Here is a 21,954-nt window from a genome sequence, read left to right on the forward strand (position 1 = left end):
GGTTTCTATATGTAGCCCTGGCTGTTAATATCAATCCACATGAGTCTATTTAATGGGTAATAGGGATTTATTAAGATATAAATTCAGCCAGACATGGCAGCACACACCTTTAATCCCAGCATGTGCCACTATGCCCAGCTTACCACTTGTTTCTTAAAGTATTGAGTTTGTTTCAAGTGACACTGTGCCTTGTGCCACACCACATTCAAGAAGATACCATGGCTGGTGAATGCTGCCTGATTTCCAATGTCCACTGTGTGTGTGTGTGTGTGTGTGTGTGTGTGTGTGTGTGTGTGTGTTTGCATGAAGTGTGCTCATAAGTCTCTGTGTGCATGTGGAGGTCAATCTCAGGTGTTGTTCCTTGGAGCTGTCTACCTTGGTTTTTGAGACAGGGTCTCTTACTGACCTAGAACTCACTAAGTATGCTAGAACTGCTGGCCAACAGACCCCAGGGACCTGCCTCTTTCCATACCCTCAACACTAAGATTTCAAGTGTATGCCACTACGCTCAGATTTTTTTAATGGGTTCTGGGGATCAAACTCCTGTCCTCACGACTGCAAACCAGGCACTTTGCTGACTGAGCATCTTAGCCCTGAGCATCTTTCTTTCAGCTGCAGGAAGAAGCTGTCTGGTGATCAAGGAGCAAACTGGCATGGTTAGGAAGTGTGGACATCTTTGCCCCAGTGTTTCCAGGTGTAACTTCCTGGGTTGAGAGGAACACGACTCTCCAAGTTCATTTGTCTTGGAAACTGGGTTTGTAAATGTGAACATAAGGTGACCACATCCGGAGGGGCTTCCTGAAGGCTAGGTCTACATTTCCTGGAAACTCTGATATGAGATGCTCCCCAGACTAGGTAGATGCATCTTCTAACCCTGTAGTGGAACTGTGTGGCCTGACAGTCCTGTTTACACTTCCTTACTTGTGAATTCTAGAGGGCAATACTCTGAAGTGACGAGAATCAAAAGCCTATAAAGTTACCCACTTCATGTGGATTGCCATCTCCTGGGCTTCTTCTGGTATTACTGGACATGACACCATGTCAAGGAACACATCCCAGAAGCTTGCTGTCCCCTGCTCTGCTTCTCAGACACCATCCCTGCAGACCTTTGTCCTCTCCCTTCCCCTCCTCATTGTCCTCCTCTAGCTGACACCCCAGTGGCTACATCCCACCACACTGCAGCCATACATCTGCAGGGCTTTGGTACTGAACCATTTCCACCCTCTGTGTGCCTTGTTCCTTCCCAGGAGCTGATGTACTCTGTCAAAATTAAGCAGATAGAAACCAGTGTGCCGTGCCTCATCCATGGACCATAGTCCATGACACCACAGTCCTGTTCTCATTCACCCTCTTCTCCCTAACCTTGGTTGTATTCTTTAGCCTATACTGTCTGGCCACACCTGGACATGCTCCTCTCGAGAAGCAGTCTTGACTCATAGCTCAAGGATGGAACTGAAACAACTCAGGAAGTAGAAGGGATAGTTGTGAAATTACACAGTAGTTTACGGAAGACCCTCTGGAATATTATGCAGTTTTGTATGTGACCACATAGCAACAGCCATCTTCCAGCACTCCACTGCCCGCTTCCCACTCCAGAGATTGCCCAGCCTCAGGAAGCCTGTTCTCAACAAAAACTTTACATTACACCTGCCTACTCCCTGGCTGTCCCCACTGATCAGGTTTTCTCAGCCTGTGGTTGGGACTACAAAGGACAGATCACCTGCTGGCTCCCTTTCCCACCCATTCAGATGATTCTGAAGCTAGACTAGATTCTCTGCTCTTGAATGTGCACAGAGCAGTGAAGAGGGCAGGCAGGTAGCAGCATGGTATCACACAGTGCTACTGCAAGGGGGAGCTTAGATGCTCCGAGCTTGCTGGCTGTCTATAATCATGGTCTTTTGGTGGACCAGTGTGCCAGAGAGGACTCCTGCCACCCAGTGCTCCAATGGGGACATGCAGCACCCAGTGCAGCAGACAAGAATGGTCCTATGAGAATACGGACAAGGTGCTTTCACAAGAAAAACAAACACAGCTTTACTTCTTTTCTTTTCTAATTGGAAATAGGTTCTTTTCTCACACAATACATCCTGACTACAGTTTCTCCTCCCTCCACCCCTCCCAACTCTTCCCTTCCCCCAAGATCCACTCCCCTCGCCTCTGTTTCCTCTTCAGAAAAGAGCAGGCCACCAAGAGATGACAGCCAAACAGGACAAAACAAGACACAATAAGACAAGGCAAAAGCCCTAACTATCAAGGCTGGATAAAGTAACCCCATAGGGGAAAAAGAGTCCCAAGAGCAGGCAAATGCAAAGGACCTTGTGTAGCCTCATGCAGCCCAGTGCTTGCCGCTTCAGTCCCTGTGAGCCCATGTGAGCCCTGCTTAATTGATTCAAATTGATTCAGTGAGCCATGGTCTCCGGGTGTCTTCTATTCCCTCTGACTCTTACAGTCTTTTCTCCCCCTCCTCTTTGAGGTTCCCTGATTAGAGACCTCCAATTTAGACTCTCTCTCTGCATCATGTCTGGCTGTGGGTCTCTGCACCCACACACATCTGCTGCCTGAACAAGTCTCTCTGGTGACAGCTGGACTAGGCACTGATCTACGAGTACAGCAGAATATCACTAGGTGTCTTTTTTTTTTTTTTCCGGTTGTGTTTGGTTCTACTCTAGGACTCTGGGCTCCCTCTCGTGGCATGGAGTTCAAGCTAAACCAGATATTGGTTTGGCTTCTCCCACAAGTTCTGGGCTACCATTGCCCCAGCACATCTTGCAGGCAGGACAGATTGGTTGAGAGTTTTGTAGCTGGTTAGTGTCTAGGTTTCTCTTTCTGTAGCCTACAGAGTACCTTCTCACATCAAAGAGACTAGAACACAGGGGTGAAGGCTCCATGCAGGCACTAGCTCGACCTCTCTACATTCAACTAGCTGTGTGGATGTTGTCCTTGGCAATGTCCCCCACCCCCACTGTCAGATTTTAGAAAGCAACCTGTAGTTGGAGTTTTCTCCAGACCCTCCTGCGCCCGCAGCTGCTCAGACCCAAATAAACACACAGAGACTTATATTACTTATAAACAGTATGGCCCTGGCAGGCTCTTCTTGCTATCTAGGTCTTATATCTTAAATTAACCCATTTCTATTAATCTATAAGTTGTCACATGGCTTACCAGTACTTTTACATCATGCTTCCTCTGTGTCTGGCTGGTGACTCCTGACTCAGTCTTCCTGTTCCCAGAATTTTTTTCTCTGCTTGTCCCACCTATACTATACTTTCTGCTTGGCTACTGGCCAATCAGCATTTTATTTATCAATTAATCAGAGCAACACATTCACAGCATACAGAAAGACATCCCCAGCACTCCCCCCACATTTTTTAGGTTTTAACTTTAACATAGTAAAATTACATATAACAAAACAATTATCAAGCAAGAATTACAGTTACAATATCTAGTCTATTTATAATATCTAGTCTATTTGTATTTGACAAAATTAAAGAAGATATCCTATCTATCCTATATTTGTGAGCTTAAGGTTTCACATCTAACTTATCTTTTGTCATAACTAAGGAAATTATAACTATCTAGTCTAAGGATATGTTGCTTTGGAAAGGAGGCTCTGCTTTTGTTTTCACAGAAAGCAAGAGGTTATGGATTTCTTTCAGATTAAGATACATCAGGTTTGACCAGCCAAGACCCCCTGAAAGGTCTCTAATGACACCACGGCCCAGATGATCCAACATCCAGAACGGTTTCAAGGCAACTGACTCAGACGATACACCCTCACAGACTACTCCATAATCTTAAAATTTTCTTTGTGTCCCCATAAGAATACAGTGCCCTCAACCAGCAGGAAGTAGTATGAGAATCTATGCCCAAATTCCAAAAATACTGTTTATGAATGTTTATTTTTATTTAAAACAGGTTGATTATAAATGCAATCTCTTTCTAAAGAAGAAAAGGGGATAGTATAGATATCATAAGATAAAAGGGTAGATTACTGAACCTACTTTTAAAGAGTAACAACTTGTTTAAAAATGTTTTACATTGCTATGGATTTTAGTTTATTGATACAAGTTTAAACTTAATTTTGTTATACTGTATATATATTTCTACTCTCATTGGAGGTATTATGTTTATGTAACTCACTTAGATTGTAATGGATAATTTTAAAATATAGATTAATAATTAGTCTTCTATGATAGTCAAACTTATAGTCATGTTAAGTTTTCTAGGTATACATAGATATAATTCAATTAGGTAGATAATCTTCAAACACTTCAAAGACCTACAGAATATAGCATTTAAAATGTTTTAAAAGTTTAGACTTTTTGGACAGTGAGACATGTCTGCTCCTGACAGCACCGATTTACTTCAGAGAGGAGGATGGGCATTGAAGACACTCTATATGGAATTTATCTTCTTCTTGGCAAAAATAGCCATTTGGGCAAGAAACTGTTCTTGCCTGGACTGCTTGATCGACTGGACATGCAGGACCCATAGGAAGGTGATCACTGAACTTTGCTTGGCAAAATGGTCCTTCAGGTTCCTGCTTCACAGAGGAAACTGTCAGACATTCTGCAGGACACAGAGAGAAAGTGACTAAGAGACTCTAGGCCTGTGGGCTGAAGACAGATGCCCCAACATTACAGAGGAACTTTGGATGACTGTCCAGGCTGCCAGCTGTCTCTGTCTACTTTCTTAAGACTCCTGAAAGTTGCTTGCATCCTTCTCCCATTTCTCAGGTAATATTATATCCTTCTGAGGTCTTTGATGTAGTCGAAGACTAGATAGTTATAATTTCCTTAGTTATGATAAAAGATAAGTTAGATATGAAACCTTATACTCACAAATATAGGATAGATAAGATATCTTCTTTAATTTTGCCAAATACAAATAGACTAGATATTATAACCATAATTCTTGCTTGATAATTGTTTTGTTATATTTAATTTTACTATGTTAAAGTTAAAACCTTCCTTTTTAAAAAAAGAAAAGGGGAAGTGCTGGAGATGTCCTTCTGTATGCTGTGAATGTGTTGCTCTGATTGATTGATAAATAAAATGCTGATTGGCCAGTAGCCAAGCAGGAAGTATAGTATAGGTGGGATAAGCAGAGAGGAGAATTCTGAGAGGTGGAAGGCTGAGTTAGGAGATGCTGCCAGCCACTGCCACCATGAGAAGTAAGATGTAATAAAGTACCAGTAAGCCACAAGCCACATGACAACTTATAGATTAATAGATATGGGTTAATTTAAGATAGAACTAGATAGCAAGAAGCCTGCCAGGGCCATACAGTTTATAAATAATATAAGTATCTGAGTGTTTACTTGGGTCTGAGTGGCTGTGGGCCCTGGCAGGACTGGAGAAATCTCCAACTACAGCAACCCTCTGTCCTAGCATCAGCCTGCTCTCCATGGGACCCTCTCAGCCAACAACTCAATGCAATCCAGTCCCACCACTGGAAGTCTTCCTTGCCTGACAATAAAAGATGGCCAGTTCAGACTCTATATCTTCCATTATAGCCCTAGATATGCCTCCAAACTCCAGCTGTCTCTCCCTGTACCCTCTCCCTCTACTATGTGACCCCCCAACCCTCCCAACAGTATCCCCACCTGCCTCTAGTCTACCCACAAGATCTATTATTTCCCCTTCCCAGGGAGATCCATACATCCCCCCTAGAACCTTCCTTTTTACCTAACCTCTCTGGGTCTATGGATTGTAGCTTGACTATCATTTACTTAACAGCTAATATACACTTATTAGTAAATACATATTTTTCTTTCTGTGGCTGAGTTACCTCACTCAGGATAATTTTTTCTAGTTGCATTCATTTGCCTGCAAATTTCATGATGTCATTTTTTTAACAGCTGAGTAATACTCCATTGTGTAAATGTACCACATTTTCTTTATCCATTCTTCATTTGGTTGAGGGGCATCTAGGTTGTTTCTAGTTTCTGGTTATTATGAATAAAGCTGCAATGAACATAGTTGAACAAGTATAAGTATTCTTTTGGTAGGATGGAGTGTCCTTTGGGTGTATACCTAGGAGTGGGTCTGGAGGTAGATTGATTCCCAATTTTTTGAGGAACCACCATACTGATTTCCATAGTGGCTGTACAAGTTTACACTCCTACCAGCAATGGAGGAGCATTCCCCTTGCTCTACATCTTCTCCAGCATGAGCTGTCAGTTTTGTTATTGATCTTAGCCATTCTGACAGGTGTAAGATAGAAACTCAAAGTAGTTTTGATTTGCATTTCCCTGTGGGCTAAGAATGTTGAACATTTCTTTAAGTGTTTCTCAGCCATTTGAGATTTCTCTATTAAGAATTCTCTGTTTAGGTTTGTACCCATTTTTCAATTGGATTTTTTTTATAACTAATTTCTTGAGTTCTTTACATATTTTGGATATTTGGCCTCTATCAGATGTAGAGTTGACAAAAATCTTTTCCCATTCTGTAGGCCGCCTCTTTGTCTGATTGATGGTGTCTTACAGAAGTTTTTCAGTTTGATGAGGTCCCATTTATTAATTATTGATCTTAGTGCCTACACTACAACTTTACTTTCTTTGACCTCACTTCCTGTCAACTGCCTGGCCTTTCTCTTTTGTGTTACAGGCACTAGAAAGAGTTGTATATCTGCTTGAACTTTTGTGTTTTAAGCTCATGTCAGTAAGAATTTGTCACCTCTTGTGGCTAAAACTTGTGACCTTCATCCCAATGTCCAGTTTAGAGTTTCCTGCTGGTGTGTCTCACCCACTGACCACCCTCTTCCCTTTGCATACACTCATCCCCTGGCCCCTCCCACTTTGCTGTGTCTCCTCCCCATCCTCTCGGTTAAGCATCATTCCTCTGCTCTGCAAGTTGCTTTCACTTTGAAGTGCCCAGGGCCTCGCCCTTGTTCCTTACTCTACTTCTGCCTGCCCGCAGACTTATTCTTAATCCATCTTACACTTATGACTCCTGCAATAGTTAATACAGATTTTGAACTTGACTAAGGTCCTGGAATTTGAAGTCACTGCCAGGCTTGCTAGGATCGGAAACCCTGTCATCAGAGTATGTCATCAGTGTCCATCTCTGACTCTGACTCCAATGCAACATGCAAATCCTGTATGTCATTCACATGCATGAGATTCTTCACTTTTCTAGATGCTCCTAACACTTTATACATCTTCCACGATTGCTTTTTAAACACTTTTATTTGTGAGGGCAGCAAGCTGACTCAGCAAGAAAAGACATTTTCCAAAAAGCCTGACAACCCAAGTTTGATTCCTGGGATCCACATGGACCCACATGAAAGAACTGACTCCTACAAGTTGTCCTCTGGCTTCCACACACACACATGCATGGCACACAGGTACCTACACAACACTGTTTTGCATCTATACAACTTTAAAACTCCCTTCTCTGTTACATTAAATATACACACACAAAATAAATTAATTAATGTTAAAAAATATTGACTATGAACTTAACAGGATCTAGATTCACCATACCTCTGGGTACGCCTATAAAGGTGCGTCTTGATTGTTAATTGATGTGGAAAGCCCCTTTGTAAGTGTGATTGGAACCATCCCATGGGCTGGAGTTCTGGACTGAATTAAAACAGAAGCTAGCTGAGCACCAGCGTCTCCCTCTCCGTCCTGAGGGTACAATTGGACCAAAGCTGCCTGCTCCATCACCATGATCTCTCCACCTGGGCCCTGTGAGCTGAAACAACCCACTCTAAGTTGCTTTTGCCAGGTATTCTGTCACAGCAGTAAGAAGAGAAACCAATAGGACTCCCAAATTCATCCACAGCCTCCAGGAGTCCAGGCTCACTATCCAATTGCACCCGCTGCCTGCTTGGCCTTCCCACTGAGATGCTGAATGCATACCTCACATTGGCCTAAATGTTAAGCTTCCCATAAAACCAAGACTTCTCATCTCTGTGGACTGCGACTCCATCTGCCACATGGAAAAGCCCTAGTGTCAACCTAGATTCCTGTCATCTTCCCATATCCTTGTCCTATTCATCAGTAAATCTGTTAGGTCCGTCCTCAAGCTAAACTGGACATCCTGTTTACTGTCATCTCATTACTCCCTTTGCCAGGGTACAATCCCCACTCATCATTTCTCTCCAGGATTACTGTGATGACTTCTAACTGGCAGCACTTAGGGGGAAGAGACAGACAGATCTCCATGAGTTCCAGGCCAGTGTACTGCATATAGTGAGGCCATCTTAAAAAAGAAGAAGAAGAAGAAGAAGAAGAAGAAGAAGAAGAAGAAGAAGAAGAAGAGGAGGAGGAGGAGGAGGAGGAGGAGGAGGAGGAGGAGGAAGAAGAAGAAGAAAAAGAAGAAGAAGACAGGATCTAAGGGTAAATTGGGACAGCTGCCAGCAGTGTTTAATTGAAAAAAAGACTACACCTTTTACATGCTATATTTGCGTATAGGATTAAAAGGGTGTGTGAGCTGGGGTGTGGCTTGAGATCAGGGGTAGAGGAATCCAGCATTGACCTCGACAATAGGCACCAGCCATGTGTTAATGGAAGGACCACAAGCTCCTCTTGCCAGAGATAAGGAGAATGACTGCCTTATAAAGCAGGAACTTTCCTCAAGCCCCCAAGGGAATGGAGACACTTTTCAAATGTTTGACCTTGGGAAAAGGACTTCTTCTGGGGAGCAGACACTATACTACAGTTTCTTAGTCTTACTAAATGGGCCTGTTCCCCTCATAAGGATCCCAAAAGGGAAGGTCCTGATGTTTTACTCTATTCCCATTATACTGTACCATTCTGATTTCTCTGTATTTATTAACTGAACTCTTGCCCTTAACAGCCTCAGGCTCTGGAACTGAACTGTAGGCAGTGCATCCTTGGGATCAGGTGTGTCTAGTAAATCTCTAACTTTTCCTGTTCTTGGTGTAATTAGGAGAGCATAACAGAATTCCTAGTTCCACAGTGGCAGGGATTTTTTTTCCAAATAATTATTTTGTTTAGAGAGGCTACCATTGTACACATTTTTATCCTTTACCAAAGCCCACACAAAATTTCCCAAAGGGAAAATCAATAAAAATAAAAGTAAAGCTGGGTGGTGGTGGTGGTGGTGGTGGTGGTGGCGGCGGCGGCGGCAGCGGCGGTGGCGGCGGCGGCGGCGGCGGCGGTGCATGCCTTTAAGCCCAGCACTTGGGAGGTAGAGGTAGGCAAATCTTTGTGAATTCAAGACCAGCCTGGTCTACAGAGCTAATTCCAGGGGCAGCTAGGGCTGTTAGACAGAGAAACCCTGTCTTGAGAAAAAAAAAAAAGAAAGAAAGAAAGGAAGGAAGGAAGGAAGGAAGGAAGGAAGGAAGGAAGGAACAAAGAAAATAAAAAGGTGCAGGAGAAGGGGTCTGCCATGTTGAAATGCTGGAACTCTGTGAAGCAGCAAAGGTTACCATGCAGTCCACGCCAGGCACATCCTTGTTAAAGACTCCAAAGCCTCAGCCATGGTGTGGTACAGCTTTTCCGCACCATGAAGTTTAGAGGGATGGCGAAGTCTTCCTCAGGTCCAAGTGTGACTATTGACAGCGTGTGCAAAAAATGTCCACCACAGCCCCCGCTCCATGCTTAAGGCCTGAAGACTGTTCCCCCACAGAAACTGTTCCAGCTGAGTGAGATCAGCTAAACCTGCCTCCTTTCCAGCTGTGTATGATAACCCTGCCTCACTGTCCAACTGTATACAGTAAACACACTGAGCTTCCAGAGTGCTGTTGCTACTCCATCAGAGCTACGAAAGACCACCCAATCCCAGCTTTTCTGTGTCAGTGCATCTGTGTGTCTGTCCTTTCTGCATTCTCTTGTCAGCTCTAGTCAGGGTTCTAGGACTCAGACCATGCAAAGATGCAGAACCGTCCTTTTATATTGCTTTGTCACAGTATTTTATCACAAGTAACTAATATGAGTAACCCTGTCTCTGACCACATAGAAAAGTCAAAACAAATTTGATGGGAATGTGAGACCCCAAATTAGAATACCACTTGTTGAGGACATGCTTTATGACATTCAACTACTCAAAGATTTGGTGACTAAGACTCTGAAAAGTACAGGCCATAAAAGTAAAAATGGAGGATGAGATTGCATAAAACTAAAAGCTCCTGCAGAGCAAAAGAAACAGTCAACAAAGCAGAGAGAGGACTCACAGTGTTATGCCCAAATTGGGACCCCAAAGATAACCAACGCAGACCTTAGGTACAGAATGCAATAGCATGGTTTATTTCTGTTTACAAGCCACGGGCAGGGAAGCTCGATCCAAAGCACTCACTTGTAGTAACCGTGAGGCCAGGAGGAACTTGCTTTTTCTTTGTGTGGCTAGCTTTTTAAAGGCAAAAACCACAAGCCCTTCAGGGGGGTTGGGGGAGTTTTGCACGGGTGCAACTCGGATTGGTTTATTTTTATCTCTGTTCTCTCTTAATTGGGTGAGGGTATGTAACCTTCAAATTTACTGGTTGGTGGTTACAATTTATTACTTTGGGGGCAGTCCAGCACAAGTCCCAGGCTTTGTCCTTGAGCCACCATGGGGGCTGGCTGGCCAAGCACGTACTGCACATAACTCTAAGTTGGTGAGGGGCCCCAGAGAGTAAACATCTGGCTGAACTTTGAGTAGTCAGAGTATGTGCAGAAAGGGAGCTACTGCAAGGACTATGTCTTTTGTTCATGGCCCTCCCAGAAACTGCTTGCTCAAGTCTCAGGAAACTGAAATTGAGGCCTGATCTCTGAGAGAAGACTGAGCAGCCTGTTATGGCATCTGCTTGGTCCTTTCAACAGAATTCGATAAAATGTTTGCAAATATATATCTGATAAGGGGTTAATATCCAGAATACATAAGAGACTCAACAAACAACAAGAAAAAAGTTCAATTAAAAAAGAGTCAGAAGACATGAATACACATTTTTCAAGAGAAAATACAAATGGCCAGTGGTACATGAAAATGTCTCAGTACCCCTCCTCATTAAAGGATGCAAATCCAAGCCCCATTAGGTGCTTTCTCACTCCACTAAGACAGCCAAGTCTGTCTTCTATGGCCAAGAATGTAAATAGATACTAGAAAATAGTATCATGGTTCTTCAAAAATTTCAAGTAGAGTAACTCCCTATGGCCCAGCAATCCCACCACTGACAATGTGCCCAAAGGAAATGAAGTCAGTATGTTGAAGAGACCCGTGCACTCTCATCTGTACTCTGGCACTAATAACATCCATGAATCAATCTAGTACAGCTGAATGGATAATGGAAATGTAGTGCATGCACACAGGGGAATCATGGTCAGCCAATGAAAGATGAAATCCCATCATTTGTAAACAACACGGATGAATCTAAAGGCCATTACGCTAACTGAAATGAACCAGTCACAGACAGATAGAGACCATACCATCTCACACAAGTGGAATTCAAAGAGTGGATCTCCCAGAAGTGCAGAGCGGAATGGTGGCTACAAGAAGCACGAAGGCCAGAAGAGAGCACCAGACCCCGGGAGCCTGTTACAGGTGGTTGGGAGCGGCCTGGCCTGGGTGCTGAGAACTAAACAGGTCCTCTGCAAGAGCACTGAGCCAACAGTAGCATTTCATATGTTTTTAGAGAAATTGGAGACCACTGTCTCTCTGGAATTTATTTAATATTTTTTACTCCTTTCTAGGTCACCTGCAATGGCAGGACAAATTTTTGCGATAGACAGACATTATTTTAATGAACTTGGACAGTATGACAAGGACATGGATCTTTGGGGAGGAGAAAATGTGGAACTTTCACTAAGAGTAAGTGGGACTTCCGTTTGTTTTGTCCTGTTCCCCATGTAGTTACGTGTGTATGGAGGGAGACCTGATGCTTGACTTTGTGGTGGTGAGTGGAACCCAGTTTGGTGCCTACTGGGCTCACGCTCTTCTCTACTCTGAGCACCAGTACAATCTGACTTTTAATCTGGTCACATTATTTCCTCCATGAGCATGCAGGACTGTTCTGGTGACACATGCAAGGGCATGCAACAGATGATGGGGCTCCCTGGAAACCCCGATGGGCCATTAAAGCCCCTGACCATATGCTTTGTTGTTTTCAAAGCATGGTGCGGTAAACTAACAAGATAGTTAAATCTATGTGGGCTCTCTAACTGTCTTCATAGTTCTATCCCTCTCCCTTTTTTGTTTGGAATTTTATATCCCTCCCTCCTTCCCTTTCTTCTTTCTTTCTTCCTGGTAGCTGGCCATTTTAGTCATTGTATGCATGAAGAGGCCAAGGTCAATCTCAGGTATCATTCCTCAGGTGCCATCCACCTTATTTTTTAAGAAAGTCTTACTTTCACTAGCCTAGAACTTGCTGGTTAGGCTGGTGGGCCAGCAAGTCCTAGGAATCCTCTCATCTCTACCTCCTCAGTATGGAGATTACAAGTGTGCATCACCACACCCAACTGCTTCTTTTTTACCGTGGGTTCTGGGGATCGAATCTGATCCTCATGGTTACATGGCAAGTGCTTCATTGCCTGAGTCCTCTTGCCGGCCCTGTCTTACTCTTTATCCATTTTTGTCCTTTTCAGCAGACTTCCTTCACAGGCTTATTGTGTATACGCAGGTGTCTCCGCAATGCTTCTCCTGCAGGCTCCTACTTGGAACCATCTCACACATTCGTTACTTTCATCCCCCACCCATTCATGGGCTCCCTTCTGACCTGGGTAGTGTTTTATTTTTTTATTTATTTATTTTTTTTTTGGTTTTTCGAGACAGGGTTTCTCTGTGTAGCTTTGTGCCTTTCCTGGAACTCACTTGGTAGCCCAGGCTGGCCTTGAACTCACAGAGATCCGCCTGGCTCTGCCTCCCGAGTGCTGGGATTAAAGGCGTGCGCCACCACCGCCCGGCTGGTAGTGTTTTATAATACCCAGGCCTCTGGCTCTTTTTATTACATTTGGTTGGCAATCCCTTGTTTTATTACATTGCTCTCTACAAATACTGCCCAATAAATTTCTATTTTATTTTATTTTTTTTTGAGACAGGGTAACTTTGTGTAACTCTGTGTAACTTTGGAGCCTGTCCTGGATCTCGCTCTGTAGACCAGGATGGCCTCGAACTCACAGAGATCCACCTGCTTCTGCCTCCCGAGTGCTGGGATTAAAGGCGTGCACCACCACTGTCCAGCTCTGCCCAATAATTTTCCTCTCTTAGGACTTAACTATAAGCACATTCTGTATCTCAGAATAGAACCACTTTTTGCAAAGGTGTGTGTATTTGAAAGCAAGTGTAGGGGCCATTGAAATGATTCTGTGGGCAAAAGTGCCTGCTGTTAGCTGCCAAGTCTGAGGATCTGAGCTCAAACAATCAACTTCCAAAAATTGTCCTCTGACCTCTACATGTGAGCTGGGCCATCCACCATACGTGAGTGCATTCTCTCTCTCTCTCTCTACAGTCCTCACAGACAGTAAATGACAGCTAATATTTCCTGCCCAATATTTCCAATGATTCTATTCCCAATGGCTGCTTTGAATCTCTGAAGTATGCTTGGGTCTCTCTTGGTATAAACAAGCATGTGAATTAGTAACGAGTTTAAGTACTCTCTTGACACTAGCCATTGAAAACAAAATAACAATTTTAAACTGGGCACCATGCCTTTAATCTAAGCACTCAGGAGGCAGAGGCATGCAGATCTCTGTGAGTTCAAGGTTAGTCTGTTCTACAGAGCAAGTTCCAAGACAGCAAGGGCTACACAGAGAAACCCTGTCTTTGAAAACAAAAAACTCTAAAAGATTATGCCTACAAATGGTTCCTGTGGCTGACACATATCTATCTGAGGCTACAACTGGTATCTGCAGTCAGCTGGAGACTATCTCTTGAGGGATCTATTGAAGTTCAATTCAATTCCGCCAACACTGAAGGAGTTCAACTTCCTAGTCAAGCTGTGCTGCAGGCCAAGCACTCAGAGGACAGTCCTCTCTCCTTTTTCATTCGTGCGGCCATGTTTCCTGAGGACCAATTAGTTACTTTTCCCATGCTAGGACAAAATACCTGAGGAAAGCAACTTAAGGAAGGGTTTATTTGGGCTCATGGTTTGAGAACACGGGTCCACCCGGTGTGGAAGAACTTGCAGGGCTGGTCACATCGTAGCCATACTCAGAAAGCAGAGAGAGAGGAAAGCTGTTGCTCAGCACACTTTCTTTTTTTCTATGTGGTCCAGGGCCCCTGTCCATGGAATGGTGCTGCCTACTGTTAGCCAGGGTCTTCCTACCTCAATGAAGCCAGTCTAGAAACTTCTCCGACAGGCATGTTGTTTGTCTCCTGACTGATTACAGATCCTGCCAAGTTCAAACCAAATTAACCATCAAAGGACACAGGACAGTGCTACAATGCAGCAGTACACAGTGTGAAAGTAGCTTCTGATGTCATGGCCTTCCATCTCATCAGGGAACCAGCTATTTAATTTTACTTTTGATTAAACACAGTGGAGAAGCACAGATTATTCTGTGGTTATATAGAAGGGGAACTGAGCCATCTTTTCTTTTCTTTTCTTTTCTTTTTTTTTTTTGAGATGTCATCTACAACATTCCTGAAGTAGTAGCACTTGAGATGTAAAGGATTAATATGTGTGGTTTGTTGAACAGATTCCTATGCCTAAGTCACACTGCCTAAACATTTTACAGACATTAATTTACTTAATCCCTACAGGCCTGTAGGGTGGGTACTGCCCTTATCTCTTACTTTTAATGAGAAAACAAAGACACAGAAAACTTACTTTCCAAGTTTACAAAAACAGTAAGTACTATGCTCCAAACCCATTTTTTCCTGCCTCTTAGAAAGCCTCCCTTTCCAGTCCTGGGGCCCTGCAAGCACATCTCCACTGTCTCTCGGTCAGTTCTAGCAGACATGTGTGAGAGAAGCCGCCAACGCCCTGAGTTGCTTTGGTTGCTGAGTTCAGTGGCTGCCATGGATCATGGAGAGGAATAGTACACTGGATAGCCATGCAGCTATGCTTCACACCCAGCCTTTGAATGGTTCCCATAACCAGCTTCAGATTCTTGTGGCTTAACAATCCTGGTTGGCATCCAACAGGCCTTGACCACCTAAAGTCTTAGCTTGCCTATTTTCCAGTACCTGTTCTTCATCCTGGCATCTCACCATACTGCCAATGTGTGCTACTCCAAAAACTGAGACCTTGACTTCTGCTTTTAAGGATGACCACATAGGAAATCCCATTTCCCAGCCTTACCCCAAGACTGAACCTCTTTGTTTGTTTGTTTGTTTTGTTTTTCAAGAAAGGGTTTCTCTGTGTAGCTCTGGCTGTCCTGGATCTCACTCTGTAGACCAGGCTGGCTTTGAACTCAGAGATATATCTGCCTCTGCTTCCCGAGTACTGAGATTAAAGGTATGTGTCACCATGGCCTAGCTTAAGACTGCACCTCTTTAGATACAGATGCCAGCTTAAATCTTGCTGAAGATCACTAAGCCCATTGGATGCTCTGATACGGAAACAAACCATGTATCTACTAGAGTTCTCATACAGTGACATAATGGAGCCTCAGCAGATTTCTAACACTCTCCTCCATGGCCCATCTATCCACTGAGGCAATGACTTACTCCTCTTGGGTCATCTGCTCAGCATTTTAATTGCTAAGGATATTAGGGATTAGTCAGCTACTACCTCAGTATCTGTCAGTTATTACCACTGTTATGCTGTGTAACGAAGTACCTCAAAGATGAATGGTGTAAAATAGTAACACTTACCTTTCTCTTGCTCGTGTCCATGGTGGCTGGGATGACTCAGCAGAGGCTGACTGGGTTGGGCTTTAGTTTCTGGTTTTAGTTGAGGTCTGGCATTATTTCCATGAGTAGCTGCCATATGGAACATGTTCTTCTCACACTGAATGGCAGGAAGATAAAGGTCGAGCCAAACCACATGGCATATTCCACCTTCTGTAGTCATGATGTGGGCTGACATTCCACCTTCTGTAGTCATGATGTGGGCTGACATTCTCTTGGCCAAAGCCTGTGAAACACAAGTCCAGAATCAGTGTGTCCTCAGACCCAAGATGAGGGAAGGGGAATGAGCAAATGTTTACTGACCAGAATTTGAATCTGTCACTCTGGGTTTGTGGAATGAACAACCAAGTCAATGTAAAATGGATGTAAATGAAACTCATGTTAGGAGAGCAGTGCTGCACTGTATATCAGTTAATTATTGTCAGTAAATTTTAATATATGTGGGAAAAATGCCTCAAAACGCAGTAGCTTAAAACCACAAGCAATTATTATTCCTCTCAATTTTTGGTGTTACTACAGTAGAGCTGGTCTTGGCTAGAATGTCTGATTTCTACAGATGTTGCTGCATCTGTGTTCACTTGGAGCCCATCCAGAATGTCTTCTGCCACATAACTGGCTCAGTACCACCTGGGGCAATGAGAACCATTTGGCCATTTGTCAAGCAGGCTGGCCCAGGCTCACTGATACTGAAGAGGTCACAATGTTCTCAAAAGTTACAAGAGGGGTCAAGATCTAGGAAGCTGCAAGCACTTTTCAAGCATCATGCATTCTGGGCAAGCACTCACCCACCTGGTTTCATCCCTAGTCCTGCTTCTTGTTTACTCTAGATTTGTTCTTAAAGGAGACACATCCATCTGGATATATCCTCTCCTGTGTTCATTGTAGGGATGGCCACAACTATTCCTCTTATCTCCTACTTTATAATCCTGTCAGTAGTGGGGTATGTTCATTAGGGATAAAGGGAATCTGTGACCAGCCTAGTGATGTGGCTCAGTTGGTAGAGTGTTTGCCTAACATGCACAAAGTCCTGGGTTCAACCCCAACCCCACATAAAACCAGGCATGGTGGCACATGCCTTGTAATCCCTGTATCTGGCAGGAGGATCAGAAGTTCAAGGACACCTTTGACTAAATAAGAAATTCAAGGCCAGCCTGGGCTACACAAAACTCTGACTTAGGGAAAATAGATGGGGTGTGGGCAGAAATTCACAGAATGTCTATTTCTACCTCCAGAGTGCTGGAATTACAGTGTGGACACCCAAGGCCAGTGTATGTAGTTCTGGGGGTTGAACCCAGGACTTTGGGCGTGCCAGACAAACACTATACCAATTGATCCATATTCCCAGCCCCACACAGCATGTTTCAGTGAAGATCTTAACTTCCCATTACTGTTTTATAATGATTAAGTGAATTTCCTCAAAAAAATATCTGCAAAATCAGAATTTATGGTCTTGATGACTTAGAACTGAGGATCATCAAATCTGAGTGTGCAGTTGAATCACATAAAAAACCTGTGAAAATGTACAAGGTTGGGCCCAAACCAGTTTCTGCATCAGCAGGTGTCAGGGACCCATGGGTTCTCATTTTTATCAAGTCTCTGGGCAATGCTGGTGTTACTGGGGTCCAGGAAACAGAATGGCTGCAGCAAATACACCCTATGGGGGCTGTGAGGTAGCTCAGTGAGTGAAGGCACTGCCACTAAACCTAATGACCAAGTAGATCCCTGAGATCCACACAGCAGAGAGAAGCAAGTCCTGCAGTTCCTCTGACCACCACATGCACACTACGGCATGTGCACCACCCCCAAAATAAATAGATGCAAATTTGAAGATTAATTTGTGTGTGTACATGAAGGTGAGGCATGCATTGCCACAGAATATGTATGGAGGTCAGAGAACAACCTACAAGGGTCAGTTCCCTTCCCTGCTCTATGGGGTCCTAGGATCAAACTCAGGTGGTCAGGCTTGGTGGCAGGCACCCCTACTCACTAAGCCATCTTGCCAGCCCCTCTGTGGTATCTTTTACAGTGATGAAATGGAAACTCCTAAAATTTCCAAACAAGATTCTTGTTTTTTTTTTTTTTTTTTGGTTTTTCGAGACAGGGTTTCTCTGTGTAGCTTTGCGCCTTTTCCTGGAACTCACTCAGTAGCCCAGGCTGGCCTTGAACTCACAGAGATCCGCCTGGCTCTGCCTCCCGAGTGCTGGGATTAAAGGCGTGCGCCACCACCACCCGGCGATTTTTGGTTTTTGATGTGCGTGTATACATAAGTGTGCAGGCACATGTCTACGCATTTGGAGGTCAGGAGGATGTCAGGGGCACTCCTCTGTCATGCTTCACCTTTATTCCCTTGAGACAGATCTTTCTCTGAACCTCAAGTTCACTATTTTTCTGCTAGGCTGGCATCCACTAAACCCCAGTGAGCCTCCTGTCTTTGTCTCCCAACTCTTCCAGCACTGGGGTTACAGGTATGTGCAGTCATGCCCAGCTTTTTGTATGGATACCAGGAGTCCAACTCAGGTCCTTGACCTTGTAGGGAAGTGCTTTTAACCCATTGAGCCATGTTTCTAGCCCAAGGCCCTTAAGACAGTTTTTCATAACTTACATGAAGACAGTAAGTAAAAAAAAAAATGTGTACTTTTGCATGTCCACACACATACTTGAATTTTATTGACTGGCCCCAAGTGTTAGGGTGTACATTTTCCTATATGTGATAATTCTCAATGACCATATCTTGCTTTCATGCAGTGAAGTTATTACAATATAAGTTGTGCAGCGTTTTATGTATAAACTACAAATAACTGAACCTAGCCAGAACCTGTCTTTCTCTTGGTATTGCTTACACCTGGCAATAAGCAGCGGGAAAGAAAGAGAATTATTTGCCACTCAGAACTCAAGTTCTCAGGCTAGATTTCCTAAATTTGAACCTGAGCTTGGTCACTGGGCAAACTTCTTCTTATTTTTTTTTTTTTTTTGGTTTTTCGAAACAGGGTTTCTTGCGCCTTTTCCTGGAACTCACTTGGTAGCCCAGGCTGGCCTCGAACTCACAGAGATCCGCCTGGCTCTGCCTCCTGAGTGCTGGGATTAAAGGCGTGTGCCACCACCGCCCAGCTTGGGCAAACTTCTTAATCAAACTGTATGTTAATTTTTTTTCTGTAAATGGAGGGGGTGGTCATAGCACCTATACTATAGGACTCTGATGAGTTTATGGAATTTATTACATAAAATAAATGAAATACATATTAGAGCCTGGTGTAGCTCAGCTAGAAGAACGCCTGCCTAGTATGAACAAAGCCCTGGACTGAACCCCAACATGGTATAGACCAAGTGTGGTGGTGCACCACTGTAATCCCAGCACTAGGGAGGTAGAGGCAGGAGGACCAGAAACTCAGTATCATTCCTAAGAGTGGGTTTGAGGCCAACCTGGGCTACACATCTCAATAAGCAGCCAAACGAACAAACATTAGCTATTTATGTATGTATTTGTGTGTATGTTTATGTGTTCATAAGCAGCTGCCAGTTACTAGTAAAATAATTAGTTACGGTCTTGTCTAGATTTGGATGTGTGGAGGCCAACTCTTTATAATTCCTTGCTCTCGGGTTGGACATGTCACCAAGATACATAGTTCCAATGACCCTGCACTCAAGAAAGCCTTGTCACGGAACTTATTGCGAGTGGTTCACACCTGGCTGGATGAATACAAGGTGAGTGGTGTCTCTGGCTGGGGAGAGAAGGTTCTGGGATGTTCTCAAGACTCTGCCACCTTTCCAGATCCAAACTGTAGTCTTGCCTGTTTTTTTGTAAGTTAATGGAGCCCCTTCAATTTCTCCCTGATTCATCACCAGTCTGGCTCTCAACTGGTTGACCCTAAGCAGCTGTGCTTGCAATGTATTGTTTTAGGTATGAATTTTAGGAAAAGTCAAGTTTCTCAGAAGTAAGTCAACCTGCAGTCTTTCCCCACGGTTAGATCTGCTTATCCACTGAGGAATTACTCTTCCCTCCCCGCTGCAGCAGCATCAGGAGCTGATGTCCTCAGGGTTTCCTACCAAGCTACTGTCAGTTTCCTGGGAGATGTGGCTGGTGCAGGTCTTGTGCACACATGAGAACTCCTTTTCTATTAACAAGCAAAGGTTTCTATGGGAAAGCTTTGCCCCTTGCTTTATGTATGTCCCCAAGGGTTACACCCTGTTCTCCAAGAGCACATCTCTGTCCAGATACCATGCATAAAGAAATAAGGACAGGCCTCCTTCAGACAAATGCACAGTGTATCTCTGATAGTGTCCTTCACCTTGGCTCTGTCCCAGTTTGCTTTTCTGTGCTGTGATACAACACTGGCCAAGAGCATTCTGGAAGAGTTATTTCCCTTATACTTCCACATCACAGACCATTATCCAGAGATGTCAAGGCACGAACTCAAGCAGAGCCCACAAAGGAGAACTGCTTACTGGCTTGCTCTCCATGGCTTCTTCAACATGATTTCTTATACAGCTCAGGACCACCTGCCCAGGGATGGCACCACCCTCAGTAGGCTGGACCTTCCTATAACAGTACTCAGGAAAAAGCCTGACATGGCAATCTGATGGAGGCAATTCCTGTTTGGAGTCTCTCTTCCCAGGTGACTCCAGTTTGTGTCAAGGTGAGAAAAAAATAATCAGCAGTTTTTTTTAATTCAAGCTTTTTAATTATTGTAAAAATGAGATTTTTTAAAAAATAATCAGGGAACTGCCAGGGAATTTCTGCTGAGGCAGAAGGATTGCAAGTTCAAGCCAGCCAAGGCATCTTAAGTCAGATCCTGTCTCAAAAACAGAGCAGAATGATGGGACTAAAGAGATGGCTGAGAGGTTAAGATCATATACTTCTCTAGTAGACCTGAGTTCAGTTCTCAGTATCCATATCCAGGTAGCTCACAGCCATTGTTAAGTCCAGCTCCAGGGGATAGGACCTCACTTCTGCTCTCTGCAGGCACTTGAACTCAGGTATACATTCCTCCAGAGAGACACATACACATAATTAAAATAAATGTCCTGGTACACACCTTTAATCTAGCACTTGAGGACAGAGGCAGATCTCTGTGAGTTCAAGGCCAGTCAGACCTACATAATGAGAACCCTGTCTTAGAAAAATAAAAGAAAATAAAAATTTAAAACCAAGGAAAAGGGGCTGGAGAGATGGCTCAGAGGTTAAGAGCACTGACTGCTCTTCCAGAGGTCCTGAGTTCAATTCCTAGCAATCACATGGTGGCTCACAACCATCTGTAACGAGATCTGGTGCCTTCTTCTGGCCTGCAGTCATACATGCTGTATACATAATAAATAAATAAATCTAAAAAAAAAAGGAAAAAAAGAATAATGGATACATGTGATATATTTAGTAGCTACAGTTCTATACAGCATTGCAAACCCATATGTTATAGATACACATGCAGCCACCACCACTGGTACATCTATAAGGTATATTAGAGAATAAAGAATGCATATTGTATTCTCTTCCTACTAAAGTAAAAGTGAGCAAAACTTGAGCAAAACATCCACATACTTTGAGATTAGCATTTGGGAGGCAGAGGAAGATGGATCTCTAGGAGTTCCAGGTCAGCCTGGTCTACATAGAGTCCTAGGCCTGCTAGGGCTACACAGTGAGACTCTCAAAAAAAGACGTAGAGGCTAGAGAGATGGCTCAGTGGTTGTATTCATCAGGGTTCTCTAGAGGAACTGAACTGATAGTGTGTATGTATGTATGTATGTATAATCATATATATATATATATATATATATATATATATATATATATATATATATATATATATATTTATTAGAGTAGCTTACAGGCTGTGGTCCAGCTAGTCCAACAATGGCTGTCTATCAATGGGAAATCCAAGAATCCAGTAGTTGTTCATTCTATGAGGCTGGATGTCTCACCAGTCTTCAATATATGCTGGAATTCTGAAAAAAATAGGTTCTAATGCCAGTGAAGGAATGGACTTGCCAGAAAGAGCAAGTTTCAAATTTCCTTCTTCAGGCGCAGCCCAGATTAAAGGTGGATCTTCCCACTTCAGAAGATCTGAATTAAAGTTGCATCTTCTTACTCAAAAGATCTGGATTAAAAGTGGGTCTTCCTATTTCAAACAATTTAGTTAAGAAGAAAAATCCCTCACAGGTGAACCCAGCTACTTGGGTTTTAGTTAATTCCAGATGTAGTCAAGCTGACAACCAAGAATAACCA

The 21,954-nt window shown here is 43.5% G+C and overlaps 1 protein-coding gene and 1 long non-coding RNA gene across 7 annotated transcripts in view; one reads left to right on the top strand and one right to left on the bottom strand.

Annotated features, from left to right (window-relative positions):
- Window positions 1-21,954, top strand: part of Galntl5 (polypeptide N-acetylgalactosaminyltransferase like 5) — a 44,115-nt gene that overhangs the window by 15,956 nt on the left and 6,205 nt on the right. The window contains exons 7-9 of one of the 6 annotated variants that reach the window (XR_009378224.1): window positions 11,639-11,756; window positions 19,290-19,439; window positions 20,224-20,371. Coding sequence is in view for 2 of the 6 variants with exons in the window: in XM_059257754.1 (XP_059113737.1) it covers window positions 11,639-11,756; window positions 19,290-19,439; window positions 20,119-20,211 (361 nt within the window). In the remaining 4 variants the exon portion in view is untranslated. Of the gene's footprint in view, window positions 1-11,638; window positions 11,757-19,273; window positions 19,440-20,118; window positions 20,372-21,954 lie in introns of those variants that run through there. The other 5 variants (XR_009378227.1, XR_009378226.1, XM_059257754.1 and 2 more) reach the window with 5 other exon arrangements.
- LOC131906905 (uncharacterized) overlaps window positions 1-21,954 on the bottom strand; it is a 32,088-nt gene that overhangs the window by 1,539 nt on the left and 8,595 nt on the right. The window contains exon 2 of the long non-coding RNA XR_009378228.1: window positions 15,702-15,963. This is a non-coding gene — a long non-coding RNA (uncharacterized LOC131906905). The remainder of the gene's footprint in view (window positions 1-15,701; window positions 15,964-21,954) is intronic.

Source organism: Peromyscus eremicus, chromosome 3 (assembly GCF_949786415.1).
Source record: "Peromyscus eremicus chromosome 3, PerEre_H2_v1, whole genome shotgun sequence".
NCBI classification, from domain to species: domain Eukaryota; kingdom Metazoa; phylum Chordata; class Mammalia; order Rodentia; family Cricetidae; genus Peromyscus; species Peromyscus eremicus.